General features: G+C 38.0%; 1 protein-coding gene across 2 annotated transcripts in view; it reads right to left on the reverse strand.

Annotated features, from left to right (window-relative positions):
• The window catches only part of AUTS2 (activator of transcription and developmental regulator AUTS2), a 120510-nt gene that overhangs the window by 21361 nt on the left and 72787 nt on the right, over positions 1 to 26362 (reverse strand). For both annotated transcript variants that reach the window (XM_082246228.1, XM_082246227.1), the window contains exons 4-9: positions 25527 to 25780; positions 25171 to 25412; positions 18943 to 18987; positions 13586 to 13681; positions 10182 to 10253; positions 1275 to 1304 (exon numbers count right to left, since the gene is read on the reverse strand). In XM_082246228.1, coding sequence (XP_082102354.1) covers positions 1275 to 1304; positions 10182 to 10253; positions 13586 to 13681; positions 18943 to 18987; positions 25171 to 25412; positions 25527 to 25620 — 579 coding nt within the window. In that variant the 5' untranslated portion in view covers positions 25621 to 25780. The remainder of the gene's footprint in view (positions 1 to 1274; positions 1305 to 10181; positions 10254 to 13585; positions 13682 to 18942; positions 18988 to 25170; positions 25413 to 25526; positions 25781 to 26362) is intronic.

The following is a 26362-nucleotide window of genomic DNA, read 5'->3' on the forward strand; positions in this document are numbered from 1 at the left end:
TGAGGATGATGAGAATGAGAACAACATTGCTGGTTTACCTCAAAAAGGAAGGTGACTACATTCACATCAGGCTAAGCCTCCGGGTCTAACATTGTGTAAACAGTTAAACTGTAAACACTGATCAATTTTAAATAGCATGACCACCATCAAGATGGCCATTCATGAGTAATTCTTCAGATATGGTGTAATATATCCAGAAATGACCCATTCTGTCTATGCTCACTACTTTATTTGATCAGTATTGGTTAACAGTGTGATATAGGGGCTTTAAGTGCAGTCCCTGATATTATCAAAAGGCCATCACAATTATTACAGCCACTTTACAAACCAATGCTGTCATATTTGTGCTCTCTAGAGACCCCTTAAAAATTACTTCTACAACATTTGATATTTCTCTCAGCAAGATCCATTATAAAAAAACAGAGGAATAAAAAAAAAAAAAAACAACTCAATGTAATGACTGGATGTCCGTCTAAAAATGTTTTCCTAATCTACACAGACTTATGTCATCAAGGGCTCAGAGAGTCACATAGTAATTGCCAAAGGAAAGCATTGGGTACCAGGGCTTAAGGCAGGGTTCACACTGTGCAAATTAGCCGTGGGTTTCACCACATCCAGTTCGCATATCAGGAGACTGTGACCGGCTCTCAATGGAGCCAGTTTACACAGCTCTGGGATGGCTGCGGAGCGGTTTGCAGAAGGGTTCTGTTGCGTCATCTGGTCCATTACAGGTCCAAATTTAGCCAAAAAATAGAAACAAATTCGGACTTGAAATGGTGAACAGAGTCCCACCAGACCCCCTGCTGCCAGCCACTCCGCCCAAAGTGTGAACCCAGCCTTAGACAGTTTACATTATGCAGCTAATACGTCTGATTTCTTGGTGTTATCATATGCTTTCTATTCCTTTTCCCTTGAATGATGCATTACCTGGTTACCACAAATGGATGTCATGCTATGCACACTACTGTTCTTTACACAGTGATTTTTAAACAAGCCCACTTATCTTCTATGTACGGGTAATCAAAGCAATAGTGGGAACCATCAGGTTGGTTATACGAAAAAGCTAATAAAAGTCAAAGTGGCTTTTGTCATGGCACATTTGTGATAAATTTGAATTTGTGACATTCTCCATTTAAAACTGGACAAGTGCCCCCTATTTAAGGTTTGCAACAGAACTGCCTGCACTATGGACATAATCAGAAATGTGTTTATCCAATAAAATCCATTAATTTATCCATGTTTTCATATGCCAAAAAAAAAGAAAAAATGCTTACCCTCAATATAGGCCTGAAAGGATCTGTCAACTGTGAAGAGAAAATGACAACTTGGTTACATGCCTGTCACTCAGACAATCATTTTAATTAGCACATGCTTATTGGTTTATAATGAAAAGGTATTGAAATGCTGCAATTTTATTTTCAAATATAACATTTGAAAGAAAAAAAAAAAATAGTCAGCTTCCACAAAGTAACATTCAATATAAACTCAATTCGTTACAGCTTCTTCAAATAATAAAATATACAGTTAATGCTAAAGTGAAATAATTGTGTTAGCAAGTATATTCATACGCATATATAAAGAAAATATAGTTAAATTATATCTGCATCCTTCTACATTCTACTCTGTATTTGTATGATAGCCAAGGCCATTGGCTTGTTTTCCACAATATGCCTTTTTTCTCAAATACAATGTGGGATGCTTGGCATTGACATATGACATGCTGGGTTGTCAGCACTTGACAGCTGCTGTTTTGATATTCTGTGATTTTTCAGCAGTCTTTATTTCTTTATTGATGTATGTATTAGACAAGGACAATCTTTCTTAATCAGGACTAAGGTTCTTATGTGGAAATATTGTAAGTATGAAACAACATTTTCTAAAGAGACGATAATGAACAAAATTAATTGAATTGAAAATGGTTTGCCTTTGTTTCCAGAGGCAGAAATATTTTTTTGGGAGACAGAAGGAAGATTTCAGAGCACTTGGTTTTAGAGACAGCCATACCTTAATTTAAACATTAAAAATATACTGACTGACTAACTGACACAATTTATGCGCTTGCTGATGGCATGGGGATGTGCCCGGCTCATTCATTTTACTCAAACCCTGTCTACAGGCCATAAATGCACCTGACTCACTTTTTTTTCCCACTGCGCTGTAAGGTAATGTAAGTATTCTTTGTTATACGTGTTGTGGTGCACTGAGAGATGGGTGCATTTGTTTATATTGTGTGGGGATGCCATTCAAAATGTATATCAAAGCACTACTGTAAGTATACACAGAGCATTCTTGTACTGCACGTTAATGCACATATTAGTGTGTGCACAAAAATGAGTGCTTAAAAGAGAAGTATGGCTTTTTAAAAAAAGTAAACAATCATACTTACCTAGAGTGCTGGAGCACCAATCCGAGCTGCAACTGTACCCTACCACCTATAAGACTGATAACTCAGCATTAAAACACCACTGATCGCTCAGTTCTTGGTCTTCAGCCTGCAGGGAGCCAATGACTGTCAGTCACCGACTCTTTACTCTGCACCTCCAGTGCTCACTGAAGTACTGGGCTATGGAGGGGGTGGGAGAGGCTGGCTCAGCCTCTCAGCAGCTTGCTGAGATGCTGAGCCAGCTGCCGGTACAGGCATCTGGGTGGATGCCAACTGTAAAGCTGGGATCTTTCCTGAGCTTGGATTAGCTAAGTGATGTCAGCCAACAACAGGCTTTAGCCCCTTCCACTGCCTGGTAAAGCAACCCAGTGGCCAATTAGCCACCAATTAGCCACTAGGATTGCTCTTACATTACAGAGCATTGGCAGCGGTACCAGGAAGATGCATCATGCCGGTATAATCCCTTCAACCTTGCGATGTAAGTGTATGTCACGGAGGCTGAAATGGTTAATATGCCCATACAGGTCAAAGGCAAATAAAGAGATCTACAGACTTGTCTTAAATAATATTTTTTTTTTGAGAGAGTAGGGAAAGGTTAAAATCCCTGTCAGTTTTCAGTTTTTTTTAATGCATGTATACCGTATTTCCTTTCACTTCCTGTCTCAGAGATGAAACAGGCGAGTTACAGGAAATCTCCCAAAGCAAGGGAAATTCCCCTCTTAAACTTTTGCCCCTGAAAAAGGTGTCCCCAATCATTAAGATAACATCCCAAGTACAAATGGACATATTCACAATTGTGCAAGGAAAACCCCTCAGGGACTTTTAGGGCAGAATGCAAACAGAGTTAATTAAAAGGCGAATGCCAATTTTTATTTTGAAGTATGGAGTGAAAAGGACAGCAGTCCAGTAATAGCATCACATAAAACAATCAATGTGTGTAAAAAAAAAAACTATTTAGCATATATATATATATATATATATATATATAGTATACAAATGCATCAATATATACCCAAAAAGACTGCCAGCAAGATACTTGGTCATCTTTGGAGAGAATCTTGGATGAATCCCAAAATATTTCAGATTTTCTTCAGGGAAGTTAATCTACCTAAACTCTAAATTGCTATGTGAAGGTATAGGACATGTATTACATAATTAGCATACAGTTTGTAGTGCTCTATTATGGAAAAATGTTGGCGCTTTGGCCCTCCCCACGAATCTTTTGACGTGGTTATGCCTGCTGCATGTCAGTGGCGTGGCATCATCCCACCCAGTAGGTGGGGAGGCGCCGCACGTCATCACGCCAGGGGACCCACCTGTCTTCAGTTCTGTCTGCCCACACAGCCGGCGGTCTGGATGGAGATTATGGCCATGCACCGCATGGAATGTTGGACCTGACCCCTCCCCACCTTAATGGGTTCACATTCATATAAATATGGGCCAACACCTTATTGGGTCTCTATCTTCTGGGACTCCGCTACTGCTTGCATGTTGCAGCATTTTACCTACAAAGTATGACCCCCCTGCACAACCAAACTACTTTTAGGCTTGTTAAGCTTTCATGTCCTTATACCTCTTTTTCTTCATCTATTTTTATGAAATTCAGTTAAAGATTTTCAATTTTGCCATTTTTTATTTACTCTACAGTAATATCAAGTTCAATATTCATTTACAGACTGTATCCCTCCTATCATGCACTCATTGGCCTTTATGGTCCTTGTGGACATCTAGGGAGTCCATACACTGCCAACTTGCCCAGTGTTTGGAGAGTGGTCTGTATCAGCTCCACCTGATAAGTTTATTGTATACTATGTGTATCTACCAATTGTAAGTGAGCTTCTTCACACAGTAGCCAAATGTAACATATATATCAAATACACTACAAACTGTATGCAAATGTAATACATGTCTTATACCTCCACAATGATTCTGATATATTGCATTTTAGAGTTCTATAATACCCATTAACTCCTTTAAAGAAGGAAATCTTCCGAAACATGTCGGGATTCATCCAAGATTCTTTCCCAAGCTGACCAAATATTTTGCTGGCAGTCTTCTGGGGTATATCTTAATGCATTTGGGTATACTATGTATATGTATGAAATTGTTTGTTTTTTTATACACACATTGTTTGCTATATATGATACTTTTACTGGACTGATGTTCTTTTTACTCCTTACTTCAAAATAAAAATTGGCATTTGCCTTTTTTATTCAATTATTTTGTTTGTATTTTGCCTTAAAGGTCTCTGTGGAATTTTCCTCCTTGCACAAATGTGCATATGTCCATGTGTGCCCAATCATAAGTTTTTCCCTTACCTCTTGTTCTTGGCACAACTCTAAAATGTGGTATTTCTACTTTTCAGTGACAATCATGACCAGTACAAATAAAGTGCAGTTAGACAGCAAAAAATTGATAGAGGGTCTAACCTTTTCCCTCTTTTCTAAACAAAAAAAAAAAGCTTTGCCTAAAGGTACACTTTATTTTGAATCTGTAAAGGACATATGAAAATGTTATCCTATTACAGACTTTTGAGCTATGCTTTAACAACAAATTAATAGCTAAAGAAAAGTGGTTTGGAACACTGACAAGTGGCTACACCATGTAAGCATTTAGGCTGTAAAATTCATGCTTAAATAAAGTTCCTGCAATATTCTGGAACAATGTTTTGCCTGTAACATGCAGTATGTGGTTCAGAAAGAAAATGATGAAATAGCATGCCTAACTCCTTAGCTGCCAATGTACTAAAACTATATTTTCCAATGCTTACCAGCCACTTTAGCATTAATAACTGATAGTCTAACAACAGCTGCAGAGGAAAGATGGGCACAGATTCATCTTCATACAATACAGAGAAAGAAAATTATATAGTTTTTAAAATGAACGTAAATACCACTTGCCATTGTCTGCATAGCTAAATCCTTTGAATACATACTCCTGTTTGTACAAACCAGACTTGGAAATCAAGAGACTCCAATCCACCAATTACATCAATATTTCATCAGCACACTCAATAATACAACAGCTCTGGGAATACGGGACTGTATCATTACAACAACAACAAATACTGCATTTCATGCACAAACTCTTTCCACTCCATCACCACAGGGAACCCGCCTTGCTTTGGAAAGAAAAAAGCGCAATGGACAACAGGCTTACAGACAAAAAATGTATTTGTTATAGCTAGATAAAGACACTAATTTTTCTTCTACATGCAGTACAATACTGTCATATAAATCTACTGATCACAATTTACACCTGTTTATAATGATCCCCTCCTGCACATTATCATAAAAATGAACCAAAATACCAAAACAAAGCACATAACCTTATTTTTTGTTTTATTATCTATTTCAAGAAATAGAATAGATTTATTTAGGTGTGCTTTTTTTTTTTCCCTATTCTAATGGAATGAATCAGTTGCCCAGAATTTTATAGTGATGACAAACAGAACATTTTTGTTTGCCTGACAGATCAGAGTTTGCACTCGCAGTGGCTGGATGTCAAGGTCAAGGACCAACCACAGACACAAGGCTTTCACCCTTTGGCTGTTTCTTTAAGCCATGTGAGGAACCTTTAGACCTATGTCTTTACCTCCTTAAGTTTCCTGAAGTGTGGTCCATGTTTGGGCCACTCTTCAGAGAGCATCTGACATGCGGTGAGGAGGCCATCTTATTGTTTCTGCCCCATACTAGCAAGCTGTAGCTGTGTGCATTGCATGAGGTTGGTAGGCAGTTGCAGGGGTCCCTATTCATTTGAGTGGGTCACATTTAGCAGGTGGTACTGCCAGTTGAACATGACAGTAGGGATAATTTTTGCAAAGCATCCCGGCCATGGCATATGTAATTTTCCCTCACTGCACTTGCAGCATAAGGGTGTTAAAATTTTGTCACAGGTGCTTTTACTGCTCCCAAAACACAAGTGTAAACAAGGCTAAATGTCAATATTCTCTCCAAAGGCTGAGAGAGACACAACCTCAAGTGGACAGTGGTGTAAGCATATATCGGCATGCCTGGAAAATTCTTGTACTGGAACTTTCAACCTACAGATCAGTGATGAAAGTTGTGCATTATTTATCTGTCTGGTAACATAGTATTTTTTTTGTGCAAGACTCTCCAGATAAGTTAAGGCCAATCGATGTATAATTAATGTTATACGATGCCAGAACATTTATCATGGTCTTATCTGAAGGTGATTGTGGTCAAAGAGGGACAATTGGCTTTGAAAGAACATTCTGAATGTTCCTGTTTATATCAAGGGAAAGAGGAGGGGGTTGGGGATGAGTAGTGCTGGTGGCACCACTTAGGTCAGTCAGGGGGAACAATAGTGTTCTGAAAATGTTTGTACTGGAAAACAGTGGGGTCAATTCATCTGTACAGGATATTCCTAGGATATAATCAGAACCATATTCAAATAAGTTATTCAATCAACCCAATCTTTGGTGAGTCTGAAGTTATTTATTAACACAGGCCAAAATAAGCAAGCAAACCACACAGGATATGTTACCAGCCACACACCTCAAACCCATTGTATAAATAATGCTATCACATAGCCTGACTCAACTGGTAGCCTCAAAGGCCAACAAAACACATTTTACAGACTGTAGGACTAGTCCAAAGTTAAACCCCATTACACTGACCATAGTGCAAGCAGAAGAAACCCAATTTTCCATGTGGCATTCCAAGCCTACTTCAATTAAATAGAAATTAGACCTGGACTAACATATTTGCTATGACCCAGTTGTAGTAAGAAGTAGAATCTGTCTACAGCCTACAGCTTCTATGGACATGTTGTTTTATAAGTATTCCTTGTACAAAGCACAGAATTGACTCTAAGAGTCGGTTCACACTAAGGCGACACGACTCTGTACTACTTCGGGGGCGACTTGTGCATTGCCATGCACCACGACTTCGGAGCGACTTGCATGGACTTCACATAATGGAAGTCTATGCAAGCCGCTCCGAGGTCGCCCCAAAGTAGTACAGGACCCTTTTTTCTAAGTCGGAGCGACTTGTGTCGCTCCTATTAGAACGGGTCCTGTAGCGGTCAATGGACCGCGAGGGAGCGCGACTTGTCAGGCTGACAAGTCGCCTGACAAGTCGCGCTAGTGTGGACCGGGTCTTACTGGATACCATTGGAATTCTTGTTTACTTAGTAGCTTAGTTTACATAACATGGTAATACTGTTGTTTAAAGAGAAGCTAAATTAGCCCTATTCTACATGTTGTTTTAATACAGGACTGTAAATTATATTAGTAGTCATCACATTTCAAACTTAGAGCAATCCAATTATGACAAATTTGATGAGCAGAGGAACTAAAGAAGGGAGCTGGATATATTTAGAGTAGTTCAGCTGTCTACATCATTGATAAACATGATCTATGTATGGAGGGACAGGACATTTCCCTTCAATCATAGAACATAGAACATGTTTCCTTTATAGAAGCTGGCATGGACTGAGGAGGATTTTCAACTAAAAGAAGAGGAATCGGCACAAAGGGACACATCTTACTGACTGTACGTTATTTCCCTTGTGCTGATTTTTCCGTTTTTTATTTTAGATATACTTACGTTTTAATAAGTACTAAATATATTCATATAAAAAATAATCACTGTTCAAGTTTATAGTTAAATATGGCCATATCTGGCCAACAAAATAGTTCACAAATGTTGATAATCATTCACATACCTATCACACGTCTGCAAAACTAAACCTTATAATGCTATTATAATACACTATTTCTATATTTCATCTGTTTCTATTATTAGAATTTATATATCACCAAGAATGGCCAAAGCAATAAAATTAATTATCGGAAATTAAATCATAGACTGTGGATTGTATGACAGCAATTAAAAGAGAATAGTAAGTACGAGTAGATAAAAAGAGACCTTCATACATTTTCTCCACACTAATTAGCAGCAATACAGGCTTTTGGCGTGATTTGTGAGATATTCATATGGATCAGCTTGAAAGAGACTGTGCAATTCTTCTAATAATTATCAAGCTACAGACATTCTGTACATGTCCAGGAGATGTATATACCTTATATATGTCAAAAATTGCTATTTCTTGCTGATAGCTAATTCAAGCATACTTCCTATGAAAAGATGCATCCCTTGAGATTTCAAACTGCGTTAGTCTTTAGTTCAACATGGTATGCAGAAAAATTATGTCAAAATGCTACTCTAAATAATTTACAGATAGCCTAAACATGAGCCTTTCAGTAGCTGCTGTACAGTAAAATAATCAGAGGCTGAAATGCACATGATCATAGAAGAGAAGCATTTGACTGGGTTAAGAAACAGCCTAGGTTACTTAAAGCAGTTTTAAACCCAAAAACAAACAATTATTATAGTGCAAATTACAAGTTCTTAGATGTGATGGCTGCATTCATTTTTTTTTTTGTCTTTCTTCTATTTTCATCTTCTGATTTGCCTAGTAAGTCTTTTATTTTTCAAAAGAACATGCCCTCTTGCAGCTATATCAGGGATATGACAGGTTACAGGGATGAGACAAACCATTCACCACTGACAGGGGTGCCTACAACGATCAGCTTTTATTTATTTATGTAAGACCTTTATCTCAAAAGGAAACAAACTGTTTGCTGTAACTGCTTATAAAGTATTATCTGGATGTTAGCTCTTATTTGTTAGTGGAATTAAATCTACTAGTACATCTAACACTCCCTTCCAACCAGACCGACAATGATGCTGTCTATAGGTGTCCCCCATGCTCATGCATCAAGAGTGGGGGCACAATACAGGTGGTGTGTTACTGGTCAAATCACCAGGTGAGATAAAAGGCCCCAAAAAAGAAAACTAATTCAGCCACTATATCTAATGATTGGTAAGCTTCAATTTATTACATTTCTGGTTTGGGGTTTAATACTGCTTTAAATGAGAATGTGCATGACTCCTCAGGAGAAAGATCTACTCTCTGACAGCCCCAAATTTGTAGTGATGGGTATGTAACAGCACTTTAAAATGATGGCTGTGTTATCATCACTGGTATTATACACTCTTGTTTAACCATTGTGAAGGGTTGCTTTTTGTGCCCTCCCTTATGCTCCATGTGAGAGGTTTAAATATTTCACTGCAAAACTGAGACAATAAAATGGACTATGGGGACACAATGACCTTTTGGTTATGCAGCTTCAAGAACCCTTCTGAAAAAAATAGTTTTAGAGGTATTTTATTGTGAATAGATAAGCCGTGCTTCTCCTGAATGAAGCCAACAGCTGTGACTTAAATATATACCTAAGCTTCATATCGTGGATGCAAAGGAAGTGACATATTCTAAGCAAGTGTTAATTATCTAGAGGACATTTTACATTTCTAAAGAGGACAAACCGCACTTTCTATAATCCTAATTAGCTCTTTAGTAATTTGAATCCAGTCCCTCTCATCCTTGCTGAGTTAATAATTTTCATTCCAATCTTTACTCTCAAGTTCTAAATATAATAGGAAGCTTGTCCTTTGAACACTAAATTATGTCAAACAGCCTATAGGATCCCCTGGTGAGCTCTGCAACCCACACTAGAATAAGGGTGAGCATCAAGTGACAGGAATAATGATAAAATGACATTAAAAATGATCAAGAAAGACTTCAGTCTGAGAATCAAGATAATATGGGACATGTCCCTTAAGCAAGAAAACACAAACAAAGTCTATGGAAAGCACAAGGTGTAAGGCTGACTAGCTCTTTGTGACAAGGACATTTATCACTCCCAGGAGGGCCAGAAAGATGTTGACATAATGGTGACACTAAGGACTGAGTTTCTCTCCCTTACACTTACCCTTGGGTCCTTCTGCAACAGAGTGTGTGGGACAGTTCCAGGTCTAGCTGCAACATCAATGTGATTGGAAGTCTAAGAAAGAGACAACATGTGAAATTAATTGGAAATGACAAAATAGTTTTCTTCCCTGTGATACTTCGTATCTCTTTAGCTTGTGTTTGACAAGCCCCTCTGCTTGGCAGTTTCTTTTTTTTTTATTTTCAGGCAGCTCAGGCCTAATGGTGTGTGACTTTCCTTGATAAATGAAGCTCAACATCATCTGTTTTGGCAGTGGGAACTAGGGAGCAATATTAACATGAATCTTTCCAGGGTTCACCCTTCTGTCAACCTTTAAGCTGTAACATAAAGCCTTGGCCTTCTCAACTCCAGATCATACGGAAGGTTAGTATTACCTTTCCATAGGTTGTACACCCGTGTCATTGTACAATTCTTTATTTCAAGTGTCAGTAGCTTGAGTATCTTAGACAATATTCCCCCAGGGACAGTGATAATGAGAAAAGCTCCCATCTCTAACCTAGATGAAATTACACACGGATGCTTCAGCACTACCGCAAAGTTATCAGTTCAACTGCTCAGCTTCTGAGTTGTCCTGTATTGCCAATTACCACTGGGCTGCAAGCTCAGCTATATTAAAATGTTCAGCATGCTAACAGAGTAATTCGTTTTCATTTTAGAAAATAGATCTGTAGTCTCTTTACACAACATGATCCAACAGCAGTGGCCAAGAAGAGATACAATGCCCGTAGCTTAATGTATCATTAAACCTGTAAAAGCTGGTACCTTTACACATTTACACTTTAGGATAAAGAAGGAAATCATACCTTCCTCTGGTCCTACATAATTTATTATGAACTTTGACCATCTAGCTATCAGGCTGCTATAACATTCACAAACCATTAAGGGTGCACATTGACTTTGAATATCACATCACGAAAGCAGGTTAAGTCCATTACAATGACCCTGGGTCAGCACTGTATTAGATTGCAGGTACAGATTGTACTTTCAGAGGCACTTTGCTGTCACAAGCAATGGAGACACAAAGAACACAAGTATGTTTTGCTAAAGGATGGAATACTTAAACTGTAATGTGCTTAGCAATTAGTACTGGGATTGACAAGTGATAATAAAAAGCTATTTAGTAGCTAAAAGACACAAAAGCAGAAGATAAAAAATGTACATAGCATGGCTAATACAATTTATAGATCAAATATTACAACAGTGTAACAGTGTAACAAATACGTATATACAACATCATGACTACAATTGACGTTTACTGAAATGCAGAACATTTATTAATTATTTTTTTTCAAAAATAATATCAGTAAAAATATTTTGTGGAAATCAAGGAACAAATACATTATGGTGCCCTTTTGATATCTAAATACGTATTTAGAGGCCTTTCAAACTTCAAGCACGTGATTTGCCTTTTTTTTTTTTTACCGCTGAAGTGATTGTAAACTTAAAAGAATAATCATTGCCAGCCCCTCTCTTGTATGCATGCATCCTACACTGTGTGTTTGTGTGAAATTATGCCTCTAAATAGCTTTTTTTCAGATCTGTTCTGGACGGTCATGTGATCCTCCTACTCCAAACTAAGCGCTACAGCGGGAGGGGCCAAGATCCCCTCTGACGTCAGTCAGGGAGGTCACATGACCACTGTGATGTGCGCTCAGCCCCTCCTGCTGTAGCCCTTAGATGGGGGGGGAAAGCAGCCGGAGGTCACGTGACAGGCTAAAACATCTAAAAAAAAAGGTATTTAGAGGCATTGTTTTGTACAAACACTTACGCAGTGTATTATGGCTGCAAAAAGAGAGGGGTTGGCAGTATTATTAAATAAAGCTTACTTTACCACTAATAGCGGCCAGAGGAGAGGGAAGGGGTGGCTCACACACACACAGGAGCTGGCAGGCAGAGAGAGGGGGAGAGACGAGAGCAGCAGGATGATGGAGCCACATTAACTGATTACAGTAATCAGGGATCAGCAGCCATGATTACCGTGGTTAGCACACCAAGGGGGACACAGGAACAGGCAGGATTAACCAGGTTTTTTACAGCTTAGAGAGGGACAGGTTTGAAAGCACAAGCACTGTGCTGTGCTGTTTAACCTTTTATAAGGGAACAGGATCTCTTTTTTTTTTTTTTTTTTTTTTTTTTACAACCACTTTAAGCACTAATCCTCACAGTACAATACAAATTAACTAAACCATACTATAACGAAAATAGTAACTAGGCAAATAAGATGGTTTTATTATTTTAGAATTTTTTTTTAAGATAAACTACATTAGCATATAAACACCCTATTTAAAGCCAAACTCTGGGAAAAAATCTTTTCCAGGAGACCAGACATGTTTACCTGCTGTTTGTGCAGCATGGAGACCGCCCCCTCACTGCCTCTTTTTTCCTTGGGTTGGGCTGACATAACCACCTAAGTGCAACTCAAGCTTTGGGTTGGTTTAGAAAAATCAGGCAGCTTCTGGCTGTTTGTTCCACCCACCACCATCTAGCTCCATCTACTACTTACCCTGCTCTGCTTCTTTAAATAGCTGTGTCTCACAGTAATGTCACAATCTCAATCCTTACTACAGAGGTTTAAACCCTTCCCTACTTTATCCAAAACTAGAAAAAACTTTTACATTTAAATACACCTTAATAGAAGTTAGCATGCACTTTAGCTTCTAGTGTATTTTGCATAGCTGTCATTTTACCGCTGGGATCTTGATGACAGTTGTAAAGGGCAAAGTCATTAACCCATCAGTGTAGTGTTGATCCTTTGTTGTTCAATTACACGTTGGGCCTGGAATTTTTTTGCCAGGCTGCATTGCTTAACTGCAGTGTAGTCTGCAGTAGGAGTCCAGGATCTGGCTGTGTTGAAGGCCAGGGGTGCCTGGATGACAAGACTGGATAAACTAAATTATGAATCCTTTGGAATACAAAACAATTCATATGTACTTATATCAGCTTAATATTTAGCTCTTTCTGCAGCACTGGTTTTAGGTAGTGCTTGATAATAAATGGTAGTTGGATGCGCAGGAACAATCCTATGTCCTAAAATGTTATAATTATTATTAGGAGCTTTCTATAGACACACACGTGTATTGCCTGAGCATGTTTGTTTAAGCCCTGTTGCAGTACATTCTTTCTGGTATATATTGTTGTTAGAACACAATTTCTATTATTTACCCTAGAGTAAGGCCAAATGGTTACAGGTGCTACTATGTAGATAGTTTTATGTCATACAAAATAGAACAATTGTCATACAAAAGTGAAAATACCATTTGTTTGACAATTTTTATGTGTCAGAACGATCACAGGACCTAAAGAATTCAATATCATTTTTGAGTTCGATTTTATTTCTATGCTCTCATTGTTATGCTATGTATGTAGATAAACCAACATCTTCTTACCTTAGGTTGAAATGCTCCTTGTAGTGATCCAAAGGGACCCGTGGGAGGAATCATGGGAGGAATGCCAGATACAGCTGGAGGATATGAATGAAATAACTGAAAAAAAGAAAAAAAACATAATTAGGAAAAAAAAAAAAAAAAAAAAAAAACGTAGCTAGCGATAAATCACACAAAACACAAGACAGAAACACAGCACTAGCGCAAAGCCAAAAGCAGACATTGATGCGGGTTGAAAAATCAGTTCCCACTGTCAAGTCAGGGAATCTGGCTTAATGGGGAACTTTAAGGGTGTTCAACATTAATTAGCACAGAAATGATACCCTTGATGAATTCCTTTCTTCCAAAATAAAAGGTGATTTTGTAATTATGAATTATTAAATTGGATTGAATGCCTAAGTGGTTTCAGAATTTAGAGTACATCAAAAGCAGGAGGGATGTTAAGCCAAATAAGTCCAAGGGAAATAGCAAGCTAATTAAAAAATGAAGCTTTAAGAGTGCCAGGATTTCACTCCATTAAAACTCAATTACTTTGTTAAAAGGTTTAATGGTGTTGTGTAAGAAATTAAAGAATATGCACAATTATGACTTCATTAGTCTGCTTTGCTGCTTATACTGTCACTGCTAATGCGATCTATGGGCCATTTAAGGAGCAGCTTTATTCTCAAGCAACAACAAGAAGTAGCTATGCTATAAACTCTCCATATACTAAAACACATACACAAAGTGCATTGTTCCTTATTTTGCTTCCTGGTAAAGAATCTGATAATAATTACTGACCAATAAAACAATTATAATGTCTTTCTAATCTGTTACTTTTAGTTTATTTGTACACTGGAATACACCAATTTTTAATGTGTACTTTATTTTCAGATGATTTATAATTTCAGCCACTCCTGCCTGCTTGATTGTCTACCTTCTAGATGAATATATGGCAAGTTTAAATACACAGTTTTCAAAATACAAAGAAAAGGCTGTTATATAATGGGCAGGCCCATTGTGTATATGAAGCAAAAGGTTTCCCCATAATTTAATTTATATTTTTGTACAACAGGCAATGTAAAATAAATATGATGTACAATTTTTAAAAAATGTGTCTCTAGACCAGGGCCTGGGCTACACTGTGGCCCCCGCCCTAGGATGCTCGGACTAAGATGGCGCATAGGCCGGTAATTGAGGCTGCAGCTTAGCGGCCTGCTGTAGGGAGATGCCTATATCGGGGAACTGGTACCCTCTTGTGGCAACCGGGGCTGCAACAAGCAGTCACTGGTGGCACTGAGATGGAAACAGTTTATTTATTTATTTTATTCTCTCCCTGTTAGGCCACACAGCTGAAGGCCCCTTTCACACGGGCTGTCTGATCAAGTCCATCTGTCAGTTTTTCAGGTGGACCCTCCAGTCTCCTCTATGGAGTGGCGGATATCCACTGACAGCTGCCGCCATCTGATCCTGTCGGCCAAAAACAGACGGATAGAGGTCCTACCTTACATCCGTCCGACAGGTTAAATTAGATGGCATTGGATTGAAATGAACAGGCAGTCCATTTCCACCTCACTGCCCCACAGAGGAGAGCAGGACTGTGTCCATGTTCGCTCTGCATAGTGGAGAGGACAGGACCTGTCATCCATCTGCTCAGCAGGGATTAGCAAAGAAAACCCAGCTGAGAAAGTGGATTCCGCTTAGCAGAGGTGCATGTGTGAAAAAGGAATAAGGTGGCATGAGTTACTGGATCTCCTATCACCTCCAACTTGCTGTACTGTCCTTCCCTAATAAACCACTGCCCATCACACCATCAAGCCAAATACACACAGATCGAATACTGGGCAACATCAGCCGGTTCATTAAAAACTGGCCGCCATTCGGCCCGTGTGTATGGCAGCCAGTCCGACAGAAGCTGGTCATTTGGCATGTGCGTAAAAAACTGGCACCTAACTTTTTTAGCTGGCTCCTAGATTTCAAGCAAATTTGTCAAGCCCTGCTCTCGACATCTTAGTAACTCAAATCAGAGAAGGCATTAAAGTGCTCTTGTGCTCAGATTTTAAAGTGGTAGTAAACTCATTTCCACCACTGTACCTACAGACAAGCCTATAGTAAGGCTTACCTGTAGGTACTGTGAAAATCTCCTAAACTTGCACAGCTTGTGAGATATTCAGAGTGCATGCAGCTGGTGATGTTACCGGCGCATGCGCTCTGAAGGTTCAGCATACAGTGTCGGACCTTCAGATCCCGTGTCGTAAACGGCGGCTCCTGTGCGCATGCGCGGGAGTGACGTCATCGCACCCTTGGCCACTCATGCAGCCAGAGGACGTGAACCCAGAAGGAAGACCGGGGAAAGATATCATCCCTCTCAGTTATGACAGCACAGCGCTGGAGGGCTTTATTCCAAGTGAAGTCTCCCATATTGTGCTAATATGCGTTGCATACTAGCACATGATGACATTGCCATGCAGGGACATTTTTTTTTTTTTTTAACAACTGCAGTTTACTACCGCTTTAACAAAGAGCCATGTTAAAGCCCAGCTGATGCTAAAATGAAAAAAGGGTAGGAGCTTGTAACATTGTTGCACAAGCTTTAATTCAATTTTGGCATGTAAAACAGTTCTTTCTTAACTATTACTAGTAGGTTCCCATCACAGTACACCCATCATTAACAGTTACTGAGGAGTTGCTGTTTGAGCAGCTCTAAGGATACTTGCATGCATACCACAGATTTGCTCTGAGAAACAACATTACTGTGATGGGTGATGGATAATACTTATAGCTTGCCCTATTTAAAATTCTGCTTTTGTTGGGCTTTATCAGTCTTTTTGGTACAAATTATAGGCTTTAGAAGGGCTGAAATGTTTATTTATTTTGAAAAAACTGCTGCTTTAGACTTGGTTACATGATTTTTTAAGAAGAGGAGTAATAACTAGTCTGAATGCTGACTCCTCATTTCATCAGAGATCACATGACCAAGCGCCAAGGTATTCAGACATGTGGCCAGTACTGCAGGGAGCCCAGTTCCAGGAAAGATAACATTCCAGTTCCTAACATGGAACATGGTCTGCATTAAAAAGGGTGATTCTGCAAAAGTACCATAAAGACATCAAAGACAATAAACAAGCCACAGGTTGCTTACAGTAAAAACATTATTTTACACAGTTAATAGAAAAGTTAGGTGCAGTGATGTCTTTGCATATCAGTACTGATCAAGTTGCTGTTACCTATTGGGGGCCAGGTTAACATTTTCTGGTACCTACTGCACATAAATTTCAAACTGCTGGTTCACAGAGAACTTCTCATCATACACCAACTTCATTAAGAAGATGTGATGCCCTCTCTGCAACCATTGAAAAATCTTTTGACCAAACTCTTGCCCTTATACAGAAATGATATTCCAGAGGAAATGGTAGTCAGTAGATATCACCTATCACCTATAATTACCTATGACCTACAATTAACTGTCTTCATGCATGTAGGGCTATACATAACCCTAGAGATTTAAATAAATGATTATAAAGTTATTAAAAGCAATGTGTGCTGATTGTCAATATAGGGTGAACTACAGGTAATTGACATTTATTAGCACAATCTGAGGTTTGTGACTAATTTTCTAAAGCAGTATGTTTTCGTATAATTAAGTGAACCTGTTTTACTCTGAATATCTATTCATACCAAATTATGTCATTGCAAAACATGTGTTAAAAGCGATGCTTTTGTTAACTATTGTGGCCAAAACAATTTAATCAAAATCAAAGGATTAACTGATAATCATATATGAACTGATGCAGTCCAAACCTCATTAAGCAGCCATACACAGTCACACTTTTTGGAATAGCAACTGCAAAAGCATACAAAATCTAGTACTATAAACTTATATGTATGCATACGTTTAAGAACAGGCTTAATTAATAGACAAGTATGCTATCTCACTTGCGTAAAATGTCTAAGTCAAAAACATGAAATTAATATATATTATATACGGCACACATCACCTTCATTAAATAGATGTGATGCCCTCTCTGCAACCACTGAAATGCTATATATCACTAAGACTAACAGGAAGATTATTCTGCCACAGACAGACCTTAGTACAACTGATCTATTTGTGTGACTTAAAGTAATCAATTTGTTCAAGTTAGTGCTCATTGTATACAGCACTGTCCATTTTGCAATATTGCTACTTTTATTATGGAAGGTGGGAAAGTATCATTTTATATGTTCCAGCAACCACTTAGAAACCCAACTATGTAGTATAAAAAAATTGATAGAACAAAACAACCTATGCTCTTATCCTGTTTCTACAACTTTTCCTACCATTAATAAGGGATAATCAAACCCAAAACCAATGTTTTGGTAGCACCTTCACAAGAATAGCAGAAACAAGCTTCTCAGAGAACCTGTTGCCCTTTTCTTAATTTCTCCTATTTTTTATTTATTAATTGTAGGAGATAATAATGCAGTGAAATATTAGATGAAGATATTTTAAATGATGTACCACTGTAACAGGAAAGGGTAGCAGTGGCATTGATTGAGTATTACCCATGCATGTTATTAACATGTTAATGCTCTTGGCAACTCTTGGTAACTACCAACAGGTTCTCCTAACTACCTCTTAGATTTCCATTAGCAAACCCAGTAATTCAATTAGAAGCCACATTTGCTATGTAATTTCTTCCAGGTTTTGAGAATATTCATAACAAAATCCATTCAGCAGTGCTGACAACTATCTCACCATACATCTCTTCATCTCTCTGGTTCAAACAACTCTTTTGAATCACTGCTCACTTTCTTCTGCTGGAGGGTTTCATAGGAAAAGGTATAACTTAGTAGCTCAGGATTCAAAAAAAACTTTTTTTATTGCTAACTCCGAGCCAAGAAGTAATATATTGCTATTTTATTTATTTTCCATCTGCTGCACACCAGATATATGCCGTGCATCACACACTTTCTGCAAACCTTTAACAAATCTAAATACTTTGTTGGATTATAGACTTTCCATGTGTTGCAGTCATCATTTGATTTGGATGCGAATAACTTAAATTTCATCTTGTAAGTTTTATAACACCCATGAAATCCCTATTTAAAATTCCTAGCTGATCATTATTCTCCCAGTGGGAACAAGCTCGCGCTGTATGTATGTCATCTTTCTCACAGTGAGACTCCTTGTACAGTTTATGAGCACTGACAAATTTTGATTAAAAACAGGATAGTGCATCTCCAGAAGAAATGAATCACATGAATGAAGCTCATATATTGCCAAAGCTCAAATGATTAGGAGAAGCGTTGAAATCTTGGCAGGTTATTGTGGGGTGATGTTTGCGGCATGCTACAGACAGAGATAAGCCAACATTTTAACACAGCACTTTTAAACTCACACTGTGACGGTAGAAGGGGTCAACTTTTGTAGGGTATTTGTCAAACTGCAAAGGGATCAAAGCAAATGGTTATTATGTGTCTTGGTAAAGTATCTATAAAGATCATGATTTTATCACACTGTTTAACAACCAGCAGCACTAACAGCAGGCCCACATACAGTACTGTGCATTGTGAACAAGCACACAGTTTAACCTACAGCAAGAAAAATAGCAAATCTATTATCATTTCTTCCTGATGGTTTTATGAGATAAATAAAACTCTGCACTGAATGTTGTGCACACAAAGACATTTTTATGTCTGGATTGTATTTTATTTTTATGATAAAAGATGATCCCTATAAATACATTTCCCCACTATAACATTATAATGCTGCAGCGAGACTGCTGTAGTCACCCAAGAGGTGCCTTGTAAGAATATATAGGATAGTGTTCACAAATAAGCATTTCTTTTATGACCTTTTTACTGGCGTTGTTCAAACACAGGCTTGTTTTTATTTATAGATTGAGCTGATAAACTAGAAGTCCATTGAATTACAGAATTGAACATACAGAATTGTTTGTGCATTCGAGAACTGGAGAACTATTTTCAATGGGTATCTAGCACATGTGTATTTTTTTTTTTTTTACAAGAAACCCTTATCACTCTTGGTAAAAAGAGGAAATAAATATTTAGCTCCAAGGTACCCAAATAAATTAGAGTGAGTCTCTTGATTATTTACTGTCTGTGAGGTACCATCAGACACCATCAAGCTTCTCAGTGGGAACAGACATCAAACAGGTTCGAAAACCATGCCTGATTACTGTTGTATTCCTCTGATATGCCTAAGGTGACCAGAGGCCAGTACAACTGCTGACTGCCTCCATTCCTGTTGCCCTATCTATGGCCAACTTTCATTAAAGGGTTCTTATAGGGATATATGAAGTCTTCAATGCAGTTTCAAGATATAAATATTAGACTAATGACTTTTCCCATAGTAATGTTCACTGGCAGCCTACTTGACTATCGGCAGTGGGCTGAGGCCCTCATATTTCCTTTATTAGCTATTAAAGAGGTTGTAAACCCTCTTGTATAACTTTTACCTATAGGTAAGCCTATATTAAGGCTTACCTATAGGTGCTATAAATATCTCCCAAACTTGCACCGTTTAGGAGATATTTACAGCGCAAACTGCCGATGACGTCATCGGCGCAGGCGCTCTGAGGGAACGGCCACCCGTGCCGTTCCTTCAGAGCTCAGTGCCGTGAATGGCGGCTCCCGCGCGCATGCGCGGGAGTGATGTAATCGCGCCTCCGGCCAATCAGATGGCCGGAGGACGCGAACCCGGAAGCGGGACGGCAGGACATGTCGCCGTCCTGTCGCTGAGGTGGCGGCACGGCGGGGGCTTCGTTTTAAGGTAAGTACTACATAATGAGCTAGTATGCGATGCATACTAGCTCATTATGCCTTTCTCTTTACAGGGCTTTTTTTTTCTCTGATTTTTTTTTGGACTTTACTTCCTCTTTAATAGAAGCTGTTTTTGCCTTCTTTCAGGCACTTGCAATTTCTCTACCACTCAATGAACAGCTTTATAAAAATGTTTGCACAAATAAATTGTTTTAAAAATGTACAGTAAAACAGTGACAACAATTTTTCTCTATTAAATATTACTTATATAAACTTGTTGTGGGTCAAAAACACTAACACTGCTATTGCCAAAAAAAAAGCCACCTTTATCCAAAAGTAGTATATTTAATATCTCCCTCCCCCTCTCCCCCATAATTTATATCTCAGGGAACAGCGTCCCCACAGTAGCTTAATCTCCAGCTTTCTACTGGAAGTGGAAGTAGTGCAAAACTAGGAAGTCTAATGAGGATTTTTTGCACCTGTGTCCCTGAAGATTATAGAAAGCCAGTTCATCCAATTTACCATAAAACATAAAAAAATAACAAAAAAGGGTTTTGGGTGGAGATAGACTTTCCTTTTTGGTGCAATGCCAAATCCGAAACACCGTATTACTTGCTAACTGTAATCTTTGAAGATACTCCAATATCTACTCATTCTCAGATAAAGAAAAAAAAACTGAAATCAAAATTTCCTTATGGAAATTAGAAAAAAAAAAAAAAAAAGCTGAGGTCTGATTAGGGACCAAATAACCTAAAATACCAGTTGACATAAAAAAAGGAGACCAAGGTTACAATAAAATGAATAGCGCGTCGAATTATTTTGCAAACAAAACAACTGATTTTTTTTTTTTTTACTTCCTAAGCAAAATTTAGCATAAATATTGTCAATCTCATTTTTTTAAGCCTACCTATATTTTGCTGGGCAAAGTAACAGGTTCACTTTACTGGAAGCATTGTAAGCAACCAGTATTTATATTCCCTGTATTCATAATAAACAAAAAATTTGGGGGAGCATACCCATGTATTTCTAAAGCTGGTGCAGCTATGAACCAAAAGACATGTATATTAAAAAAGAATAGCGCACACATGCAAAAGAAATTACTACCAAATTTGAAGACAATCCATAAATAAAAAGGGGGATTTGCATGTGTGCGCTATTCTTTTTTAATATTCCCTGTATTACCCACCATCCTGCCCCTAAAGCTTTCCAAACTCTTATGTTACTTGTATTACAAATCAAGTATACATTTCCAGCTCAGTATCCAAGAAAGTCTGATACATGACTCAAAAAATTTGTAGTTTTTATTTATCTCCTAATAGTGCTATATTTTAGGGAGCCCAGAAAAGATAACTGACTGCTTACCCTGCCTATTAAGTAAGTTGGTTATCTTTCCTAGCACGTGCAATGTATGTTTCTGTAAGACTGTGTATGCAGCACCTCTGTTTCTGTATCAGTGTTGCTTATGCTCTACAGAGACCAGACATTTATTCTTTCAAATTACTTGGATAAGTAATTTAAATTGATGGTTTTCCACTAATTTCTTTACTGTCATACAATCTCCAAGACAAAGATCTGCAGTCATGCACCCTCTTGGAGATTAAATGGTCAATGGTGAATAGGGCTGACCAGATGTCAAGTTGTAAGTTAAGACTTACAGACTAGCATTTGTCATCCCATCCCCCCCCCCCCCCCAGGGCCAAATTTAGATTGGTGGATCAACTTGTTGTCAACCACAGCGGCCACACATGAATTGAAATTTGACCGGTTCCTGCTGAACCAGGCAAATTATGATCCATGTATAGCCTACTTAGGGCTTAGAATCCACTGTACTAACTGCTAATGGGTTTTTGTTTATTTCCAAAGAAGAATTAAATCCTTATATGCTAAAAAAAATACAGCTCTTTCTGCACAAATATATGAAAACATTACAGTAATACTGCAAGTCATGCCTAAAGACCTACATTAAATCAAACTTTATCATTCTGACTCTCATTATTCAAATAAATAAACCATAAACTAAGCTCCCCCTATAAATACCAATAAAAGTAATATAGCATAGCTAAATCTTTCACATCTGCCTAAAGTATCATATTTCCTTAGCAATAGCTTTTTCTGTTGATTTACTTGTATTATGAATTGAGTATAAATTTCTGGTTCAGCATACAGGAGAGTATGAATAATGATCCCTATAAAAATACGTTGTTCTTATTATCTCTTTAAAGTGCTATATTTTACATCAATGATTTTATTTATCTATTAAATAGTGACAGGTAGCTGCTACTGTTGATCAGTTGTAGTATTTTTTATGTCTTTGTTCACACAACAGTTCTTGCAAATTATTAAAATGAAAAATATTTCTGGAAGTTTTTGATAAACCCTTTCAAAGATGACTAGAGTTTACAAAGTTGGCCATTGGCTGGAAATGCACATCATTTTAACCTTTTAACCAATGATAGGTACTGTGGAAAAACTCTTTTGAGAAATTCTGATCTTAAAAAAAGCAGATACGCCTCCCCTTCGGGAACTACAGAAAAATGTACATTGATGTATTTCAAAAGTAAGTAATCCAAAACACAAGTTGGCTTAAAGAAAAGAGATAATAATATCATATACAGATGTACATGGAAAATGTTCAGGACCTAATCTGAACCCAAAATATTACAGACAGAAGTCAAAACATAGAAGAATGTTTTCCTGCACATTGTAGTGTCTGCACAGAAATCCAGCAGAAAATCCAAAAGTAATCCAAGACATAGCCTTTCTTCAGCCCATAATGGCTGAGCATGTACGATAGTATATCTTTTACAGAACAAATGCTGCCATATTGTATTTCACTTCTTACAGGATATGTGAACATCTATTAATTTAGGATAGCTTAAATAATACCTCACTTGCCTAAAGCAAATTCTGTTTGCATTTATTGGCCTCATAATTACCAAATTATGCAAACAAATACAGTACATAACATACATTATTCAATGCGTACCATACTGAAAATACCTCTTGGAACAAATCGACATAGTCAGGCCACAATTGTCAATAACTGAAAACTCATAAACCTGTAATTTTTCTGCACTAGCATTTAAAGTAGCACAAATTGATAAGCATCAAAGAGGTTATCTTTGTTACCATTTGCATTTTTAAACATACAGTGGGGATCGAAAGTTTGGGCACCCCAGGTAAAAATTTGTATTAATGTGCATAAAGAAGCCAAGAAAAGATGGAAAAATCTCCAAAAGGCATCAAATTACAGATTAGATATTCTTATAATATGTCAACAAAAGTTAGATTTTATTTCCATCATTTACACTTTCAAAATAACAGAAAACAAAAAAATGGTGTCTGCAAAAGTTTGGGCACCCTGCAGAGTTAATATCTAGTACTGCCCCCTTTGGCAAGTATCACAGCTTGTAACCGCTTTTTGTAGCCAGCCAAAAGTCTTTCAATTCTTGTTTGAGGTATCTTTGCCCATTCTTCCTTACAAAAGTCTTCCATTTTTTTGAGATTTCTGGGCTGTCTGTCACGCACTGCTCTTTTAAGGTCTATTCATAGATTTTCAATTATGTTGAGGTCAGGAGATTGTGAAGGCCATGGCAAAACCTTCAGTTAACGCCTCTTGATGTAATCCCCCGTGGATTTTGAGGTGTTTTTAGGATCATTATCCATTTGTAGAAGCCATCCTCTCTTTTACTTCAGCTTTTTCACAGATGGCATCAAGTTACCATCCAAAATTTGCTGAAATTTTATTGAATCCATTTTTCCTTCTACTCGTGAGTTGTTCCCTGTGCCACTGGCTGCAATACAACCCCAAAGCATGATTGATCCACCCCCATGCTTAACAGTTGGACAGAGGTTCTTTTCATTAAACTCTGTGCCCCTTCTTCTCCAAACGTACCTTTGCTCATTCTGGCCAAAAAGTTAAATTTTAACCTCATCGGTCCACAGAACTTGTTTCCAAAATTCATCAGGCTTGTCTATATGTTCATTTGCAAAGTTCAAACGCTGATTTTTGTGGTGAGGAAGGTTTTCTTCTGATGACTCTTCCATGAAGACCATATTTGTACAAGTATCTCTTTATAGTGGAATAGTGTACCCCAACTCCAGTGTCTGCCAGATCTTTCTGGAAGGATCGTGCAGTCAAACGTGGGTTTTGAATTGATTTTCTCACAATCCTGCGAGCTGTTCTGTCTGATATTTTTCTTGATCTTCCAGATCTTGCTTTAAATTCCACTGTTCCTGATGACTGCCATTTCTTAATTACATTCCGAACAGAGGATATTGACATCTGAAAACGCTTTGCTATCTTCTTATAGCCTTCTCCAGCTTTGTGAGCGTCAACTATTTTCAGTTTCAGTTTTCTAGACAACTGCTTAGAAGATCCCATGGTGCTGATTGTTGGGGCAAGGTCAGATGAGTCTGGGCATTTAAAACCTTTGAGATTGACATCACCTGGTCTTCCCAGACGATGATTGAGAACAATCCATGACACTGGCAGGTCTCAGCCTTGCAAAGGGGGCAGTGCATGCTATAAATTCTGAAGGGTGTCCAAACTTTTTCAGACACAATTTTTTTGTTTTCTGTGATTTTGAAAGTGTCAATGATGGAAATAAAATCTAACTTTTGTTGACATATTATAAGAATGTCTAATCTGTAATTTGATGCCTTTTGGAGATTTTTCCATCCTTCCTTGGCTTCTTTATGCACATTAATACAAATTTTTACCTAGGGTGCCCAAACTTTCCATCCCCACTGTAAGTAACACAGTAAAATGTATTTATACAGTGCCTGTCATGAAGGCACTAATCATACTGAAAATAATAGAGTTGTGTTCTACTTATCCTCACATTTCTGCCTGGGGTACGCACCATGGGCGGTGCTGGAGTCGGCATGATGGCAGTTGGCGGGATGGCATGCGGAAAAGGTGTAAAGGTGTGCTGGTGTGTATGCTGATGAGTGTGCTGGTGCTGATGCTGGTGTTGGTGGAACTCTGTCCTTAGGTACGGTGGTGGGCCCAATGATGCCCCACGATCTGCACTCTGTGAAGCCAAAAACCGCGTGTTCAGTTCCTGTCTGAGAAGGTCTTGTTCTGAAAAAATATCAAAATAAAAATAGCTAGGTAATACTCTATCAATTACTATTAGACTGACCTGTACTAGAATTATTTAATAAAGTGATGAATGTTTTTTTTCATCAGTAGTACCTGAGTAAGTGCTGTTAGCTGGGTGTCCTGGAACTGGAAGGGTCCCTGAAGTCAGTGGTGGTGGAGGAGGTAAAGCAGCGGGTGGGGCAAACATATTTGGGTGGTGCTGGTGTGCCGGAGGTTGGATGGTGGGTGTAAAGCTGTGTAAAGGACTGTGACTTGGTAAAGACAGAGGATACGGAGAAGCTGAAGGATGATGAGACAGGTGAGACGGTGGCACTTGACTTTTGGCAGGAGTGCTACTTCTGCTGCTGCTGTAGAAAGCAAAAGAATATAAATATGTAAATAAGCAATAAAACAAGATTATGGCACAATGTATCACTTGGAGGTTGAGTCACTAAAACTGGAGAGTAGAAAATCAAAGCGGTTACCAAAGGCAACCAACCAGTTTTCACATTTAATTTAACAGTAACATTAAACAAAACTTCTGACTAATCTAATTGTTTGCTTTTCTTCAGTTTCAACAAACAGATTTTAAAAAGTAACATTTGTAAAAAATGTGCATAAAAATAAAACAACCTAATTATATTTATAGAAAATTCTTTCCCTGATAAAATTTAAATGTTTATGCTTACAACATTTCTCTGTTAGGAAATGTGGAAAATACTGTGCATATGTTACTAAAGTGTAGCCAATTTTCACACTCAAACCACAACTGGCTAGATGCTACATTAGAAAAAAATACAATGCCCATGATTCAATGAATTATTTAGAACTGTGTTGTCACTTATAGATGCTTGCCTTCAGATCACTGTGAAAGCCTAATAAGGTTGAAAAGATGACAAGTCTGCATTGAAGACACAAGGAATAAGGAAATAAAATATTTATATCATACT

This window comes from Pelophylax lessonae, assembly GCF_965119305.1.
Source record: "Pelophylax lessonae genome assembly, chromosome: 2".
Lineage (NCBI taxonomy): Eukaryota > Metazoa > Chordata > Amphibia > Anura > Ranidae > Pelophylax > Pelophylax lessonae.